Below are 20,875 nucleotides of genomic sequence, written 5' to 3' on the forward strand. Positions count from 1 at the left end.
GAACACATAGGGAGGAGGTTTGGTACTCGTGAGTGCGGCACGAGCAAATTGAGGAGACGGAATTTCACGACTCAAAGGACAAATGCACTTCGCACCCCGCATCACTTTGTCAGTCGCGTCTTTATTATTTCCCGGTTATTTTACGAATTCTTTGTTTAAACTTGGCTTTGTGTTACATTTTGGGTGTATAAAAATAATCTTTTTCGACTAACTAATTACTTTTCTTAGACAAGAAGAACGCAAAATACCTTATGTACGTAAGCTATTGGTGTTGGAAAGCAACTTCTACAAGGTATTATTGTTAAACACTATATTTACCCATCAACATCCTCAGACATCCCCTGTGTGTGGTCATTTTTAGTACTCACGACATTCTTCATGTTTACTTATACCTATGTATAAGTACTAAAAGGTGACTGGGACTGTTAGTGAGTGTCGCGTCGGCAAATTGAGTCGACGGTATTTCACGTCTCAGCGAACAAATGCACTTCACGCCCCGCCTCTATCGGTGTCGTCTTTATTGTGCCGGTTGTTTCTTCACTTCTCTATCAAACAACTATAAATGTTCTCTTCCTCTTGTCCCAAACATTAGAAAAGTTTAAAGGTATAAAACATTTAGTGTCCGACTTGAAGTCATTTGTTGGTCGCTAAGGGAGAGGATTGACCATAGAAGGTAAACTATGGGTACGGCAGACAACAAGCTGTCAATTTACTTACGTATTTTGAATCACGTTTTCTATAAAATGCTTAGAGCGTGCGCACACCTGATAATAAAAACTGTCGCAGAACCGTTTAGTCTCGCTTTGAATTCTATGAGCTTATATGGAAGGGCGCACACTGCTTGATTTTTAGTTGTGCAACTAAACAGTTGAATGGGCTGCGAAACAATCGACAATCGCACAACTGTTGTGCGGTAGTTTAGTCCTAGGTGTGCGCTCGCTCTTACCCAATAGTGATTGAGACAACGTTGATAGGCATTTTACGTCTTTGTCACCTTTGAGTCACACTTTTAACATTCGCTGAATATAACGATACTTGTGTAACATATTTGTGTAAAACAATACGTGAACATGCTTACATATTGCAGACGACAGTTTCAACAATGGAGTTCAGTTGCAAAAGCGCTTGTTAGTGGTTGCGAGCTACGGCAGTCGCCTCAAAGATCGGTGTTAAAATAATGAGCGGTGTGGATCTGTAATATTATTTATACGTAGCTTCGTTCGGGGAAAAAGTAGCATATTTTATTCGATTAAAGAAGACGATTTCTCGAAAATTTCACTCCAATGATAGCTCTAATTAGTTTTTTCTATCCAATTGAGGGCTCCGCTTGATAGCACATTCTTTGAAAGTAGACTAAGTACGCATGTCTTTGAAGGGAAGTCCAATAAATACCGATCTTTCTTCACATCCATATTGGTTCTAACAAGCTGTATACGTCAGTGTTAATTGCTTCTATCGCCAGTATTTACAAGCGGAAACATTCTCAATGGAATAATTAATGAACGTGAGCGGAAAAAGGAAACAGAACCGTATATGATTTATCGCAATTCTAAGAAATGAAAGAAATGTTGATCGAAATATCTATAACAATGTCGTAGTAATTGCACCAAGAATTGAATGTCACATACATACGTTCTGGATGAAATGGTTTTGGAGTGGAACAAATTGGATCGTTCGTGTTGTTTGATAGTGGTTATGTGTTGAGTTGTCAATGTATTCAGTTTTAATCTATGTAATTTTGCACGTTTTTAGTTAAATGTAGTATGTATTTTTCTTTAATATTATCGTTTGTCAATAGATTTATTTGAATGGATGTACTTTTAGAGACGTCTTCGCGTATCTATACTAATATTATAAAGAGGAAACTTGTACTTTTGGATTTTCGTATGTATTGAAATAACTCAAAAACTACTGAGTCGACTTCAAAAATTCTTTCACCATTAAAAAGCTACGTTATCAGTAACATGCTATATTTTTTAATTTCACGCGCACGAAGCCGCAAGCAACAGCTAGTAGCTAAAAAAATCATTTTTTACTTTTAATTGACGTGCGATCATCACAGTTAAATCAAATTCTGGCTGTCAGATTATAAGATTGGCCATTTACGGAGCTGAAAGTAATTTGTTGAGAACAGACGAGGCTCCGTTATTAAATCATTTATTATTCAGATCAACGAACTGTTTCGTTTGTTCGTTTTTATCCAAAAGGGAATATGTACTCGTATACTTTATATGTGTATATTGTTTTAGGGCAACATATTACCTTCCAGTCGACAAAACTTTGTGTTTATAATCCGATTAAATTAAATGAGTTGTGTCCTATTTCGTGGAAATGGGTTTTATTCTATGTTGTTTTTGGGTACATTGACTTTTAGCAAATAATTGCTATTCTAAAACATAAGTTCAATTCTACCATCTAGCTGTGTATAAATTATCATAGTTATTACCATGTAATTGACTAGTTATTTCTCGTGACTTCGCCTGCTTGAATTTAAGAAATATTGCCTATGTTACTGATACGCTTTATAATGGTGAAAAAATTGATATCGGCCCAGTATTTTTGACTTATTTCAATAGATGCAAAAATCCAAAAATACGAACCTTTCTTTTTTTTAATATTAGTATAGATAGCTTGCGTTAAAAATTCTCTCAACTAATTTTCAATAGCCACTACTATACATCGCTAATTTAAATAACTGCTTTATATTTATTTCCTTGGCGTTCTCAGTGTAATTTGCATAAATTTAGTCATTATTAACAGGCTTTAGGAATCAATCAAAGTGAAGAGGCATGTTCGTTCGTGATGTGCGTGATAGCTCCCACCAGCTCCCCATCATTATAATGCCAATGCCACATCACCAACTACTGGTCTTACCTCCGCCATCGCGTGTGAATGAGCTTAATTGACGAAAGTCAGGCATCGAGAAATTCTAATTTGTAGCATACTCGGTTCGGTAACGTGGGAATATGGAGCGGTCGCGATTTTTTACGCTTTCGGTTGATTTTTTATAACTTGTGAAATAGCAACTTTTTATTCTTTGATTTAATTTTCTTACTGATATCGTATTTAGTTTGTAAGTGGAATAATTCTAATGCTTATTCCTTCTAAAACTAATATGTAAGTTGTTACAATTAATTTGAAAACGAATTAGATAATCTCATCTTTTTATCTCTGTTCAGTACCTACTTGTACAATGTTATATACTTATCAAGTACAAATTAATATATCGGATGTCACATTAAATATTTCAGTAATCCGAGTACTTACTTAAAATTGAATTTCATCATAAAATTATGCCCCTAAGCACGAATTAAGGCAAAAGAAATTGTATATCTAACGGTTGATTAAGTTGACTCTCACAGAGAATTTCACGGAGCCGGGGGCGAAGGCGAAGGCATTTCAGTTCACCAAATTATACCTCAGCATTCATCCCGAACATTTGAGATGAGAGCTTTTATTAACAGCTACTTTATTATTGCCTTAAGTACAACGAAGTATATTTGGGAAGCATTTTCATTAGAATATTATTATTTTATAAAAAATGCAGGTAAAACTCACTTAAATTTAAGGAAATAGGTTAATATATTGAAGTGTTCTATCAAACATTATAATGCATTTGTAAAACATGAGGGAGGTTCTATCAATGTCATTCCACAAAACAGCCTTTACCACATTAACCTTTTTTATGTTCGTTACCACGATCCTGATAAAAGGGATGATGCAGACGAAAGATGGTACGCGCAAGCTTAATAGTTAGATTTATTGATGTCCTTGTTACTCTCTTTGAAAAAAAAAATATAGCAATAAGCGTTAACACAAGTATTCGTCGTTGTATTACGAAGTCTTTGAACTCAAATGGAAAGCTCAATATATCGTTACTCTATTATTTTCGAATGATGCTAGCATAAAGGAAGTATATCAACCGTCATTCTTGTTACCTTAAAAAGATAAAGATGCGAGTGATATGAGATTTGTTGATTTCATTTCATAAAACCAATAAGGAAAAACTCACGTAATCTGTTCCAAATAACATTTCCATGTAACACACAAATAGGAAGAATGTTTAAATATGTTTCATGCAACATAGCATCATATGCACGGTATTCATAAGTAATTTTTGTTCTTGACTTAAATATGTGTTTTTAAAAGTTACTTATGTCCAAAATTGTTCGCAGGACAACAGCACCGGCCAGGCACTCCTCGATGTGGTGTTTAGGCATTTAGATCTTTTAGAAACAGCTTATTTCGGTCTTCGTTATGTGGATCAAGACAACCAAACGGTAAGAACGTCGTTTGTTTATATTTAATTACTTATTCATGTGAAAAACAAGGAAATATAAATTTAAAATCATCGAAAAAGTAACAGCGTTAGGTTAGACACACCTTAAACTGAACTGTCGTATAACTTTCGTCTCACTTTGGTTCCGATGACCTTATATGGAGGTGCGCACACTACTCGAGTTTTAATTGAGCAAACTAAACAGTTGAATGACTGCAAAACAATCGACAATCAACAATCGCACAACGGTTATGCGATAGTTTAGTAAAAAGTGCGCGCCCGCTCTTACTTCTCCAGATTTATTTATACGTAAAGAATATAAAATTAACTATTTGTTCAGCACTGGTTGGACGCGGGCCGGAAGCTTCGCCGTCAGCTGCGGGGCTCGGATTCGCACACTTTCTACTTCGGAGTCAAATTCTACGCGGCAGACCCTTGCAAGTTATTAGAAGAAATCACCAGGTAAAACATACTTTGTCATATTTACTATTAAAAAATCTTTATAATGAAAATTCACAGTTACTAAATTTAAAGCAATGTAAGTCTTAAAATTAGAATAACTTGTATCAAAAGTTGTGTGACTAATTAAACTTTCAAATATCAAATAAATTATCAATCTTCAATCTTTTTATAGATGAGAAACTTGGAATTAAATATTCTAAGAAGGGATTTAATTGAATACATAGAAATTGAAAAGGTAAACATGCCCACTCGAAACGGAATAATTTTCGCCACTCCAATTTCAAAGTTCGGGTTGCAATTTATGTAGGTAATAATTTTGTAATAACACGAAGTTCGAATTCGTAAGGTATTGAATTCGGGAAAATTGTTATAACGAAATTATTAACTTTCAACATAAAATGGGTTTACGGAAATCCTATTGATGTTGCCAATTTAGTAAGTTTGAAAGGAAAGAGTAAAAAAATACCTAAACATTTTATCGTAATTGATAGAATCTGTACTAAAAATTCGATACGTTTTGGAATCGTTAACATGCGTTGAAAACAAATTGCTGCACATTTAAAAGCAGTAGAAATATTTACTAACGCGTTCCTGATCAAAGCAGAACGATAAAACATCGCTTGTGTTAATACTTTAAGCGGATAACGCCTCGATAACTATTCATCCTATCTTTAATTTGCCCTCAATTAGGATAAAGGATAACATTATCTAAGTTATTTAAGTATTTTATTTGGCAATTCGCTTTTTTAAAATAATTATCGTGAAGTTTTAGATGGTCCGTAATGTAGATAATAACTAATCTTGTACCAATTAATGTTAGACCATCTTCGTGTACGTCTTTGAAGGATTCAAAATTTTATTGGCAACAGATTCATTTTTATAGAGTACCATAAGGTACCATTTGTTTAAAAGGCATCAAAATCTTTTACATACTAAATCTTTCAGTTCTATTGTCATCATCATCATCATCATCATCATCACCAGCTCACTATACGTCCCCACCGAGGGGCTCGGAGCCTACCCTAATAAGGGGTGACTAGACCATAGTCAACAACGCTGGCCAAGTGCGGGTTGGTTGACTTCACGATCGACGATCACGGCAGGTTGCATCACGATGTTTTCCTTCACCGTAAGAACGTCGGGTAAATTATGTACATATGAAAAATCGAAAATCACATTGGTACATTGCGGGATTCGAACCCAAGACCTGTAGATTACAAGTCAAATGTTCAAACCACTGAGCCACCGATGCTCAAGTTCTATTGTATTAAAACGAAATGTTAGCCTTAGTACGTATTCTTATAACATGCTTAGTAAATTGGTGACCGGAACGAAATTTAGTCTATTCGAGAGGATATCTAACTCCATTTTACTCTAAGCTGTCCACAAATTAACGATTATTGGCTCTGCTAACGTGGTCATCCTATTAGAATATCCTATTAATTTGATAACTCAGAGGGTAAATTCCTTTTGATGGTTAACGTATCATCCTTGGTTTTAAGGAATCTTAAAACCATAATATTAGCACAACAAATCTGTCTACATTCCTGATGCTTTTAAACATACTTTTTTTTTCGTTTTCGCAGTGGTTTGCTCCAATATATTATAGAATGGCCATGTTTTATGTAGATTACAGTCGGAGGGAAGAAATTAAATTTACATGAACATTAATCCCTGCAGAGCGGTATATTGGAGGCCTGTTCACTTATTACGGCTCTAATGGCCACTTTGGATTTAACGTCATTCCCTAACTACCAGTCATTGTGCTCGTAGAATATAATTATTTATGATTACAGTATTAAATCTGGTTAATAAGTGCGCAGAAACTTCATTAAGTTGTGATACGATTGTATGACTTAAACCTTCTTTGATTTAATATTGATGTACATATCAATCTGGATATGTTTTTTCTATTCGTCCTTATAGTTTAATATTGCAAATATAAAAAAAAAATCAAGTTATTGAACGAATAATTTAAATAAACAGTTTAATTCTTACGTATTTGTCAAGTACATATTATCCCTATAATGTGCCGCATAATTTCGCAATATCAACCATACAGCACATTAATATCAAGCTTTGAGGGACAGAACACGACAATAAAGCACATCTGTTACCTCCACGTACTCTCATATTGAAAGCTGTGTCGGCATTGACTAACTTAAGCTGGGTTTCTAAAGTTTCCATTTATTTTATCACTAGCGTTTACCCGCGATGCCGTGTGCGTGGACTTAAAAAAAACGAGTAGCCTATGCATTCTTCCAGACTATCCTCTACATCTATACTAAATTTTATCGAAATCCGTTTAGCCAATTAGGCTACAAACTCTAACAAACATCCAACCATCCATCAAAATTTTCGCATTTATATTTATAATATTAGTATGAAAGTATGATTAGCTAATAAATCATTTGTGTTCGGTTGACCTATGTTGCAACGGAGTAAAACTCAAGTTACGAAGTTCGGAAACTCATTTCGTGAATTTATCGAAACAAAAACACTAAATAAAGGTTAAACGTTGCTAGGAAACTGACCATTATAGTTCTTTTTAAATGCATAACCTTTATTTTACCTAACTTTTCATTGGTATCAATAACAGTCACGAAAACGTTATTGCTACTGTTAGGAATAAAATTAGTTCCGTTATACCGTTCTATAGAATTGGCGCAACTCTAGATTATCGGCATAAACTGCACGTCTCTAGCTGACAGCTGTCAATGTCACTAGAAGTATGGATAGATTCGCGCATAACATGAGTCTTGACGAGAAGTATTGCTCTGAGTTAAAAGCGACAGTATCAATTAAATAAGTTGTCTAATACTACATAGCACAGACTGTTACTATAACTTTGAAGACTGATAAAGTACAAAATAGTTAGTCGCTGTGCGACTTAAATGTTCCTAGCCCCTTTGAGAGGCAGTCTTTGCTAGAGCTTCTTAACCTTAGTTACACAATCCCGTTCTCTGTCACAAAGGATTCCTCCCTTTTGTCGGCGCGAAGCCAATTTTTGAGTAACGGATCCCTATTAAACTTATAACCTCACGAAAATACCTACAAAATTCAATCTACGCGGTAATATTACTTTGAATATATTTTTCTTTCATCTAGACTTACTCGCGGGTTGTTCGTTTTACATTAATGAAAAAATATGCATGTATGTATTTAAATTTATATTACTTTTCTACTAGGTTAGAACTAGCTATGTCCTGCGGTTCCTGGTACTAGTTGCATTCATCTAACTAGATAAAACTTTAGCATTTATATCTCTAGACATAATTAGGTAAATTAATCTTACACGAAAGTACAGTCTTATATTTACTTCAGAGAAAAGCTAAGCTTGCTTTAGCATTAATGTTCGAGTAGAGAAAAACGAACAGCAATTTCTATGTCGCAAGTCTTCAGGTCAAATTCCTTTCATAAACCTTTTCTGTGCGACGTCTTTAAGTTACAATGACTTCTTTTAAGTAAGTTAGTGTATTCTGAATACCTTAAGTAATCAAATGCGAGCAGCTAACTTTGTCTTTGTTCCTTTGACTGTGGAGACTTGTGCTTAAGCAGTCGGGGGAAATGAAATCCTGGCGGGAATTGACGGCTTAGACGGCGGGCTTGAGATTCTCGGCGCGACGCGTTCCTCGCTAAATGGATGTCCTTAGTGCGCCAATTGTCGTCTGATATACGTTTCGAGTTGTGATTTGGAACGTGTGGACTAAACGGCGCTCTTCCTTTGTGACTTGAAAGAGATTTTCTAAAGGATCACTTAACATAACCACGCTCGTTTTAATGATACAATTTTAAATGCCTACACACTTTCTGGAGATTAATGTATTTTCGTAATATTATAAGAAAGTCTGTATTTTAGCAGGTTTAAATAGTTTAAAAGTCTAATTTCGAAGTAATAATAATTGTAGATTTAGCTATTGTAGAAGATGCAATCAAATTGAATGTAACAAAACTTAATCAATTTTTATGAGCTTTTCTGATTGTGTCGGAAAAGCTCAATATTTATCTAGTTTTAGCACACATTACGAAACATTCCATTTCAATGGTTTATGGTTACTGCAGGGTGTTAGAGTCATTACTCAGTTTGAAAGATGACAACGCGGCGGCGGTTGGCGAGGGGTGATACCATAACAGATAGGCCTTTTCATCGACCGACCGATGTTTCAATAAACAACCCATCCGACTCGACGGGACCATCAAAGCACGCGCCGTGTTTTCCGAGTTGCAACATATGTAGTTTATTTTCGGAGTACTCTATATCTAAGAAGCTCGTTTTGAACTTTGTGGTTGCCTTATCATTTTATTGTTAATTTTTATTTTATTGAAGTTTTTATAAATTATGCTTATTTCCAAAAAATTGCTAACGTACAAGTTCGTTTATGAATACAAGTCACCGTTTGTTAATTTTGTATGACATTGTTAATTTTCTTAGTTACAATATCGTTAGAATATATTAAGTGCGTTAGTTAGATATCTATGTATAGGTTATGTCGGCCAAAAAATAAACAAATAATAAATCTTAGTTAGTTTCTACTTCACCGCTGCTAGCAAATAAGATTGCGAACATATGATTTTATATAAAATATTAAATGAGAATCTTTTTAAAAGTTAATATCGAGGGAGAGGGCGAGGGTTAAGGAAGTGCGCTCTCAGCGCCCCCTGGCCCGCGATCTCGTAAACAGCGGCTAGAATAAAACGAATGAATGAGCCAAGCTGGCATTAGAGTACTCGACTTATGGCAACCTTTGAAAACATTCGCGAAACTTTTCATTTAAAACATTTTTAATTGGATACATTCACGCTAGTGTCAGTCTTGGTACATTTTAACAAAACATTCTGATGCGATGTGTTAAGTAATTAATTTTATTTCATATCTCGGTTTCTACTATTTTATTTCAGTATTCTAACTTTTTCATGCATATAATTTTTATTCTTAGACATCATTAAAGCAGTATTTGTGTGTAAAGTAACTTATATTTTTCACGACATTGTAACATATTATTAATAATGACTGAACCTTTTTATTATTAGTAAAATTAATAAGCATCATAACTAAGCAAAATTTAATTTCTCTTTGTCATTATTATTTTTCGCTCTTTCAAGACATTTAACAATCGATTCCCACATTTCGTCATTCAATTTATACATTCTTTATTTTTTGTGTATGTGCAAATAATAACTTTACGTTAAGCACATGTGTGCAGCAGATACGGTCCGTTGTTAACGGCTGTGTAACCTAATTCTGCTCCTACAACAGGCAATTTGGCAAGTGTTCCGAGTGCTTTGCTGACGGCCTCTACATAAATTGCGAATTAGCTGCCCACTCAAGCTTATGTTGATATATTTTTTGCTACTATGCTACATGCTATTGTTTAATGACAATAATATTTTGTATACCCATACAATTATCTAACATACAGATAATTACGACTATTTAAGTTTCACCCGCGACTCCGTCCGCGTGCAGTTAAAAAAAAAACAAAACTGAGTAGCCTATGTATTCTTTTACTTAAAATACTTGAACTTAAAAATTATAGGTAATTGTAAAAGTTATAAAAGTTGTTAGTACCGCAAATTAAATTAATTACATTGTTTTTAAAATCTTATTTCTTGTTCGCAAATTTAATTTCATCTTCGGTCCCTTTAAAGTACAGAAACTGGAAAATATCCATATTCATTATGTCAATGATGACATTCCTTGTTTAGAAACTTCAAAGACGGGAACCGGAAATATTTTATCAAAATTTTGTTATTACCCTGTCGTCGGCCCCCTGCCGCTTCCAGTGAGTCTTAGTTCGCCTCACGACGGTGAAAGCATCCTTCCCTTTAGGTAAAGGCCGCTGTTTAATACTCGTAAAATCTTTGAAAATCTTCGCCATGATGGTCTTTTAATATTTAATTTCCTTTTAAGGGCTATATTTCTTAGAGCCTTTTACTAAGCTCACTTTGACGTTTAGAAAGAAATAAAACGTTACTGTTTTCCTTATAATATATTCCCTTTATTGTAAAATGAGTATTATGGAATTACTAAATTCGGTAACTTTTACTTTCCGCGCTATTAGAAATGTTTATGAACATTTTAATATACTAACAATAATAATTTAAGATGTAATTTTTTATATAAAATCATATGTTTGCAAAAACAGTTCAACAATGTGTACATTTTCAAATATTCTAACTATTTGTTATCCGTTCAGGTATCAATTATTTCTACAACTGAAGCAAGACGTCCTTCGCGGTCGTCTGCCTGTGGGGTTCGAGCTGGCCGCAGAACTGGCCGCTTTCGTCCTCCAATGTAAGTACTTTGTCTAACTCGTCCGATTTATGCCACCGGTAAAATGTGTAAGCTTCGAGTTTTTAACTCTCCCAGGTAAACCGAAGACTCAGCAAAATTCGTATCGAAAGAATTCATTTTAAAAAATACATGGAAAGACTTAACCAACAAGAATCGCGGATTCTCTGACAGTATAATTCCCATCGAAATGTATTCTTTGCAAACAGCCGAAATACCAGTTAATTTGTGAATGAATTCTTCTGGACTTTACTTTGCTTAGGTAAATTACAAACATTCGAAGTTCACGATTTGTCGGTGACAAATCCAACCGCTATTTTGGCTCCGGTGAATTGTGAACCGGTATAGTCGGAGCTTTGTCGGGAAAATGACTCCCATTTTAAGTTAAGTGTTCTCAGTATACAAAGGCTTTGTTGGAAAAGATAGCTAATTCACGAGATTATTTGGTACACGGCCTTTGTTCTCAGTATTTATCTTTTGTAATTAAATACAAGTTAGAAGGCAAATTAAAACTTTTAGGAGTTTAGGTAGGGAAAATAATTTTTCTTTAATTTTTTATCTTTGTTAGGTAAATTATTACATAACAAATTATAACGCCTTAATTTATTTTTAAAGTAGATCTGAAGTGTTTTTGTTATTCTCAATGTTTATTATTTCTTATTTCAATTGTGGTAAAATTTCCTTTATGTCAGGTAAAAAAATTCTTTTCATTAATGATGTTATACGAGGTTGAAAATGCCACATAAAAATGATGCCCATCTACGCGATTTTATTAAGTGTATATAGTATTTCAAAAGTCTTTTAAAGTCCACCGCGTTTCGGATGAAATTATTTTCTAAAGTTTCGTATGCATCATTTAAGCAAAATTCAAGCAACGGAACCATAAAATTGTCAGCTTTGTTTGCACTCTGAAAGTAGGTGAGGTTTTTTACGTTCAACGTAGGCTCGTCCCGATGTACTGAAGGTTGCCTGTTTTTCGTCGGCTGTTTAACTGTTCGACTCTTCCCCGGCTTTTACGTGAATGGGCCGCCGTTGCTCTTTGGGTCGACGAGTGCTGACGATGTCAATTACTTGATGTAGCAGTTGCTTCGTTATTTTACGGCGCGGCGCTTTCCATCAATCGACGCTTTCAAATCTAGATTTTTGTTCACGATTGAGTGTTGACTTGCAAATTGACCAGAAATACATACAATTAGAATTTTTAATGGCAAAACAAGAATATTAATATCCTAATAATTCTTGCACATCCAAAATCATCACGCATATCGTTACAATAAATTAAATCTTATTTAAGTCCTATAGAAATACTAGCTGTTCCCGTGCGACTTCATACGCATCCAATTATAAAAAATATTTTATTGTTTACATTTGTCAAATTCTCAATGTTGGCAGCTTGTAGTTTGTGGTCCCTTTCGCACATGAAGGTTTTGTTCCAATTGATTTACTCCTTAAGTTTAATATAGTTTAAAGCGTGACGTAAGTGTAGGGCTTTATATTAAAGAAAGAACTATTCAAAAATATGTTTTGATCTAACATCGTACGCCACAAAGTAGTATGTGTTTACGCTTAATTATATCAGTATAGATTCGTAGTCAATAGCAATTTTTCTTAGTTTGAGAGAGATATCTTTTGATTTATTATAATCTAAAATAATTGATCACCCTTTAGTTTCCACCTCTATTCAAAAGTTTCAATTACGCTCCGAATTTGATAACGGTTCGTAAGCTACATATATTGTTCAAGCTTTCATTTCTAATAATTAAAACGTCAAGATATTATCCTTCTTCAGTTCCATTCAAACACAATGCGTACAAAACATTAATAGTGGAACAAGAATCTTAATAATGTGGGTTAATTTACGTAATGTTTACCGTAACAATCGGTACAATGTTCCATAACATAAATGTGAGGTACACGGAACACGGCACGGAATAACAATAACGCCCTGAGGCTTATTCGAGGACATTGACTCAGCTATGGGCATTGTGTTGTTTCAATTCAATATTGCCTCTGTCAATTGACGTATGTCGTTCCTGGTAATAATTAATTATAGAAATGTTCGCTTCACATGTTAAGTTACTTTGCCTTTACAATCCAACCAATTAAAATGTGGATTACGTACTTTTAGCACAGTAAAAAGTAATAAGTTTTCACATAAGATACTAATATTGTTAATTTGATAAAAAAAAACATTTATTTACATGTTACATACTTTTTTTTACAAAATGCAAACAATAAGGCACTTCATGTAAATGGCCCTAAATTAAAAAAAAAGAAAGACATTGACAATACCATTTTTCTCCTTTGAAACATTTTCAATATAATATCTTTTGTCAGTAAGTTATTTTATTACTTAATTAAAATTTAACAAAACATGAAAAGGGGCAAGATAAGTAAATTAAAAAGATCGCCTTTGTAAAATGTAAAGCAAAGAAGCATCCATCCGGGTTTTTGCAATCCGTTCAATTGGCCCTATTGTCCGGGCACGCGGCACAAGGCACGAGACACGAGGCACTGGGCATCGTTGTGTCTGTCTTGTTCAGTCCACTAACAATCGTTCGAGCCAATCTTAAAGAACAAGCGTTCGAAATGTCTAACTCAGACATAAAAGAAAACTTTATATCGATAAAATTAACTTTACCTTGCTTATACCAGACTTTTAAAAAGTATCTGTTTTAAAATGCTTATTAAATAAGAACTGGGTTTAAATGTACTATCCAACAGTTAGGTTAAACAGTTTTTCTCATTTGCCTCGTTTCTTGAGAATTCTAGAAACTAGTATAATAACAAGAATATTAGAGAATTTAGATCACTTCACAACAATTTTTCCATATGGCAACAATACATGTGTGCTGTTACTACGGAAGAGATATCTGGTAAGCAGTATTTGAGGTCACAATTTTATAAAAGAATAACTGATACGAAATATTACATAAAGACTACATAAGAATATATGTACCTTTATGTAAATTAGACAATTACACTTATATTAAACTTCAAAGATCAAAACATTATATCAAGACTGCGTTTTATTATATTTTATGACTGTATAAATCATCGTTTAAGCTTTGCCGTATATAACAATGCTTCTGTTTGGTTGAAGTGATTTGCCGGATTTGTGTAATAAGAGCGGCAAAGGTATGCTCGTGATATCAATGCGTCATCCGAGAGGCAAATGAGCCATCAGCGCCGGCCCATCGTTTGCATCTAATCTCGCTCGCATCGGCGACCCTTGCGGCTTGCTTTAGGGTAGCCATAATATTTTAGGAAAGGCTTGACCCAAAAGACAAGTAGGGTTAAGAGGATAATCCTGACTATATTACATATTCTATATTACTTTTCACAATGAGATCTTTAATATAAAAATGTTTGTTCGTATTTTGTTCGCGTCCACAAATTGTAGTCTTTGTGAATTTATTACATTTGTATTTGCGCGAATTACCGGCATTATTATAAATACGTGGAAAATATAATACCTTTTTAAATACATATCATAATTTCGGTTATTTCACTGCACCTAAAAGGTTATAAAAGCAGTAATTGGATTTTGGAGAGTTTATTTTCATCAATTTTCCCACCATCAATCATCCTCCACCAATCGTAATATTGTAATTTCACATTTACGCAAAAAAGCATTGAAGACAGGTAGAGTCAGGCAAATACACATGGTTTAATACTTTATTTTTGATCTTGATAGTGTCATCAATACCAATCGATGTAGATGTAAAGACCAGTTATAAGGCTGTACATTAGAATAATGCCTTCCCGGCCACTGAGCGCTTATTACCATGATTTCTGCCATCCTGGATACATTAAGATGCATGTTAGCGGTAAACGGAGACGCTTCCTGTTCCAGACATTCCATAGCAACCTTAACATTAAAAACAAGTTTACCCTTAAATTAACTCGCAGATGAATAGACAGAGATATTTTTTAAAATGATTGTTAATCATTGCAAAACATTGCTGAAGGAATAAGGCCGCCCTTGTGCAAATCTTGTAGTATTTCAGTTTTAGCATACTTATTGTAATATTTATGCATAAGTATTAAACAAGTAAAAATAATACTTATTTATTAACCAATTAGACAGTTTTATAATTCTTTTTACATTTATGTCTAGTCAAACATAACCTCAAATAATTAAATTAACACTACATTACTGCGGCACTGCACTTCGAACTAAAATCATACTAGGTTATGTCTCGTACATTTTAATTATTTGGATAGTTATTCAGTCAGTCATACATGTACATACGTATGTAAATTGCGGCCGTCATTACCGTACCATTAGTTGTAAGCCATTTCATTATGAGGTACCGTTTCCAGTTGCACCGTAATGTAGGTACAGTTTGTAATACAAACCACAAACTACTGGTCAGTTAACTATGTTTATGAATTAATTAATGAATCGAAAACTGTTGTTGGATTTATAATGACAAATGTTATCAAGAAAGGATCATTGTAAATAAAGGAAACTTCAATTAAATTCTATTTTAAGAAAGGTACAAGGATCCAAACGGGTTTTAATTAAGCAAAGAATGTTTTTATGTTGAAGAAAGGAATGTTTATTTTTCCAGAAAAAATACTACCCCTTTGCGTCTGTACCGTATACTTTTAAAATTAACATATTATTTCATGATGAATAAATTCCCCGTATGCCTGATGCACGTACAAAATAATAATCTCCATTTCGAAATCATAGAAATATGGATGCAGTGGTTTCATTAATGGAAAAAACCCTGTTATGGCTGTAAGAATGGCAACACTCGAGATACCTCGGGGGACAGGCGCGCGGTGAACCGTGCCGAATTATCGTAAGCCATTCGAATAAATGGGGTTCGTAAGCGCGACCTGCGCCTCACAATTACAACGGACACAAAAAGAATTCGGTAACATAATTGCGTCATATCTGCGCCCAAATGTGTTCCTTTAGTTCTTTGAAGCATACATAAATTAGCATTTTTTATCACGTTAGCCAATTATAAGGCACAAATATTATAGAAATAATAAATACGAATAGGATAATTGGATAAAAATGTTAGTTATATTTCTGATAAAACCACGTAAGAAGTGATATAAGATGTTTCAATAAGCAGTCCTATTATGTTATGCCAAGATTGTGATGAAAATCATTCCATTCAAAGTTATGTTCTGCTGATTTTAAGTTATGTTCTGTTGGTCTTGGCAGTTTATTCTACTATAATGCACTCTTCGGTTATTATTCGTGAATTTTGCATTAAATTTAAACGTATAACAAAAATGCACTTCGTATGTGTTTCAATTTTTTTTCATATTCCAAGCAATTTTTCACGTCCGTCTAAAAATGTTTGTCCAAAATTTTAAAATACAATCGTTTCCCTTGTATGTTTTATATCGGAATGCATTATTTCGGATGTTTATACAGCTCTCGATTCGTTTTCGCATACGATATTTCTACTCTACTTTTTCTGTTTGTGATTTAAACAATGGACCGAAGTATGAAAGTTACTGCACGTGTTGTAAACTGTTAGTTTAGTCTCATTTTTTAATATCGTATGAGTTATTGTCTAACTCACACAAATATGAATTAAAATGCTTGAAGCTTTACATTTGCATTGAACGCACATCTTACTTTCTTACTTATATTATTAATGCGAAATTTTAAATGGATGGATGGATGTTTGTAGCCTAAACTGCTGAACGGATCTCGATGAAATTTGGTATAGATGTAGAGGGTAGTCTTGAAGAACACATAGGCTCACTTGTGTTTCATTTTAATCTCACGCGGACGGAGTTGCGGGCAAACACTAGTTTACCTATACATTAATCAATAGTTGAAATATTTTACGTTAATTTAAAAACGTGAATTTACATCGTTAAATATTTTACAAAGCTCATGTAATGTAGGCACTGAATTTATTTCTTAAATTTAACGTGCAGATTCAATATCGTTATTGCTTGAATAGCGGAATACCACAGCTGTAGCTCGTAAAGAAAGGCTTTAAAGGACGGTTCCGGAACTTGGGTCATCCTGTTCATAATACATGGCTGCAGGTGGGAAATGCAGCTGGTTATTACTAATTGTTCTTATCAAATAGTATGTATGCACACGATATGTTGCACCAGCTAAGCTTGCATCATATGGAATCTTATAAGAATTATTCCCTCTTAATGATTTAATTCGCCAATTAACCCTCGCCAGTACGAGTCTTTTTCAAAACAGCCGGGCTGTTTGTTTAAGAACAATTCTCTACTTTTATTATATTTCTGAGGTTAGTGCTTCCTCTTCCTCCTAAAATCTTAATTATAAATTTTAATTTTGAATATAATTTGCATTACTTTGAAAGAAGATATTTTGAGAATTTTTAAACTCCCCCAACCCGCATCTGATTCGCAAGGCGGGTCAAGTTTCAATAGCAGAGGGGCAGCTGATGTCATTGTGACAGGAACGCGACAATATTGTAAGGCACATTATTAAATTCTTTGTATTAATTATAATATAACAACGCAGACGACGTCTTCATAACACTGCAATATCTAATTTATTTGCATCAGCGAATACACAAAGGAGGGCAATATAAAACATTCGGGATTTTCCGCCTTTTTGCATCCGAAATGATCCAGTCTCATTACCTTCTTTTTATGAGAAATGTTCCTGTTATAAAAACCGCGCAATTCATTTCGTATTTCGGTAAATGTACCGCAACTTTTTTTTATAAAGAAAAGAATTAAACGTTTATGAACGTAGAAAAGTATATGTTTCGCTTTTGCTATTTTTTCTGTGTACATCTTAAAAAAAGGTAATTTGTCTGAGTCTGCGTTTAATCCCGAAAAACCTAAAAACACGTTGTAGGGAGCGAAGCCTATTTGTCACTGTTGGATATCATCTATTTTAAGGGTCTGTTCTTAAAGTCGTTTTCTGTTTCGAAGTATCTCGAACCCGGACAATGGCTCGTCCTTCGAAACAAGTTAGTGTCGACTTACTCTTAACATTAATCAACTGGATAGCTCACAGCGCTCACGATTACTTTATAAAGAAAATATCTGTCGAGGCAACTGTTATTAAGAAACTTTTTCATTACAATATATCTTCGTAAAAGACATCAATTCGTACTTTAAAAGCCTTATGTGTTTCTGTTCTAACAATGTTATTAAATTCTACTATCTTATATTCTACAATTCCTTAAAAAACTGTATACAATTTCTCCTCACAGGTCACATTAGTACAGGCAATCTAAGTGCTTTTAAATTGTAAAAGTACAAATTAATAATTCTTTTTAGCAAAACAAAAATAAACAAATTATTTATGTATAACGAGAAAATGTGTTTTACAGCGACTCTGAACGTAAAAGGCAAAAAATGTATCAAAAGAAAATGTAAATTAAGATTCGCGGAGTAGAAAATAAAATTAATCATGTAGGCGTTTGGAAGTGAGAAGCGACGGGCATCTGACGTCATCGATGTCTGTGTGCTTAAGTTAAGTTCATATTACCTATAAGATTTTATAACCACCGATATATTTTCATACAATGTCTTAAAATGTAATGGATAAAGTTATGTATGATGTAGGAATTATTTAAGGTCTGTATTCACTTTACAAACAACTTTTGATAATTAAGATTCAGATATCCTTTAACATTGTACAGACATTTCAATTAATTAGTAATTCCAAGAATCTTTCCACTTGAGTACTCGCACATTTAGAGGAGTTGTCATTATTTAAGACTAGCTGTTCCCATGCGGCTTCATCCGCATAAAATTATGAAAATTTTATTTTATTGTTTACATGTGTCAAATTATCAATTGCAAATATCAAAATGACATGACATTATGACAACCCATGGCAACCTTGCTTCCTTGATGTTGGCAGCAACTTATGGTATAGTCTCTTTCCCACATTAGGGTTTTTATCCAAAACCTCCTATGTTTAATGGCGTGAAAATACACTGTCTAAAGCATGACGTAAGTGTAGGGCTTTTTATTACAAAAAGAATTATTCAAAAATAAGCTATAATTGCTGACATCTTAGGCAACAAAGAAGTGTGTGTTTACGCTTCATTACAATAGTATAGACTACAATTCAAATGTGTTAATTATTAAATTTAGATTCTTTAAATCTTAAAGCTAACGTGCAGTTGCTGAGTATAAGGTAGGCGCTATGGGCATTCAACGTAGGTTTTGACGGGTTTGATTGGCAGACGATGAAAAAAATGTATGATGAGTCTCGTACTTTTCGTTTTTGCATCTAGTCAGTGCAGACAGACTACCGTAGCATTTGGATGGTAAAAAACAACTAAGTGAAAACTGGACATGGACAGAGGGTGTCCCCTCAGGGTGTGTACAACGATCGAAATGCCATATTATACTTTTCGCTATAAATTATTTTATAATGAGTATGTTATTACAGTATATAATACACAGTGTTAACTTGCTATCTAGTTTTATTTACTCTGATCAAAATAATTAAAAATCGTTTCCATAACGATATTAAATTATTTAAAGCGCCTTCAAAATAATTTAAGATAGATTTATTAATACTTGTATAGGATGATGCGATGTCTGAGAGAAACCATTTACCGATCAAGTCCTTTGATGTCGGAAGCTCAAACGCGATTTCAACTCCCCACTAATCCTCTGATGCTTAAATAAATTTTCCTTTTTTTATAATTTCTATGTAATAATATATACTTACCTAGTTTTCTTATATAACTCTAACAATTATCTATTAAAAAAGCAAATCAAGTATTAAGTGTTGCAACTGTATATAAATAAGTTTTAATAAATATTTGACTGTTGTTAGATAAACTTTTCAATGTTTATTGAGTAAAATATAGAATGTAACTCATAATTACGAATGCTGTATCAGTTTTAGATATTAAATTACAGTAATAAGTCAAAGGATAGAGATTTTGAAGTGTATACGAAGCCTACTCCCACTTAGTTCCGCAATGAAGCGAACCAGATGTTACGATTTCCGAGGACTAAAAAGATATACGGCCGGAAATGGCTGTCTGTCTCCGTTCACTTTGCTAGTTTTTCCAAGCTCTCTGCAAATGTGAAGGCAATATTTCATCCCACATCTCGCAGATTCGCTTATTGAGAGCTACGTATTGTGTATCAAAATGGAAACGAATGACTCATGAAACTTTTATATGTATAAAATAATTTTTTTATTCATGTAAGAAGTTTCGAAGATGAATTTTGATTTATCGATATCACTTAAATTTAAACCTCGCTGTAACTGAGTAAGAAGGTTATTTTAATTTATTTCTGCCTCAAGCATTTTATCTTCCCAAAACTACAAAAATATTTTCCCTATTTAATACTATGAATAATATCTATAAGCTTGATAAGATTTCCATGTTTCCAGAGATTATGCTTTCTAATATATCATTAAAAGCAACACATGTCTAAGTTATTATTATAGCTTGTACAAAAATAAGGAGTTATCTTTTACTTGCAAATAACAAGTCTCATTAGCAAGTAAAAGAGAGCCTTCCATATTAAGAGCTGTGTATTTTTAGAAGTCGAAAAAATAACGTACATATTTGGCTTGAACGAAAACATTTTTATAACTTCAAAGCTTTTATCGTAACGCTTTATTACAGAAAAAAAGAGGTAAGTTAAAGTTGGTTAGGATTTATTTAAAACTTCAAAAACATTTGAAACATTTCGGAATACTTTATAATAAAACCTTTATGTTATTAACTAAAATGAATGTACCCTCACGAAATTTGTTCAGAAGCGAGACATTACTTAACTTTGGCAGGCCGCGGTTTAAACTCGAACTACCACAAAGCGGTACCGCCTTTACCTTTCATGTCTACCATTAATTTCAACTTTAATACTCACCTATGTTGGAA

At 33.6% G+C, this 20,875-nt stretch overlaps 1 protein-coding gene across 5 annotated transcripts in view; it reads left to right on the forward strand.

The window, feature by feature from the left end:
• The window catches only part of LOC106100648 (band 4.1-like protein 4), a 47,364-nt gene that overhangs the window by 15,237 nt on the left and 11,252 nt on the right, over positions 1-20,875 (forward strand). For all 5 annotated transcript variants that reach the window (XM_013279592.1, XM_013279593.1, XM_013279595.1 and 2 more), the window contains exons 3-5: positions 4,176-4,280; positions 4,620-4,741; positions 10,939-11,036. In XM_013279592.1, the coding sequence (XP_013135046.1) occupies positions 4,176-4,280; positions 4,620-4,741; positions 10,939-11,036 (325 nt within the window). The remainder of the gene's footprint in view (positions 1-4,175; positions 4,281-4,619; positions 4,742-10,938; positions 11,037-20,875) is intronic.

This window comes from Papilio polytes, unplaced genomic scaffold, assembly GCF_000836215.1.
Source record: "Papilio polytes unplaced genomic scaffold, Ppol_1.0 DF824047.1, whole genome shotgun sequence".
NCBI lineage: Eukaryota > Metazoa > Arthropoda > Insecta > Lepidoptera > Papilionidae > Papilio > Papilio polytes.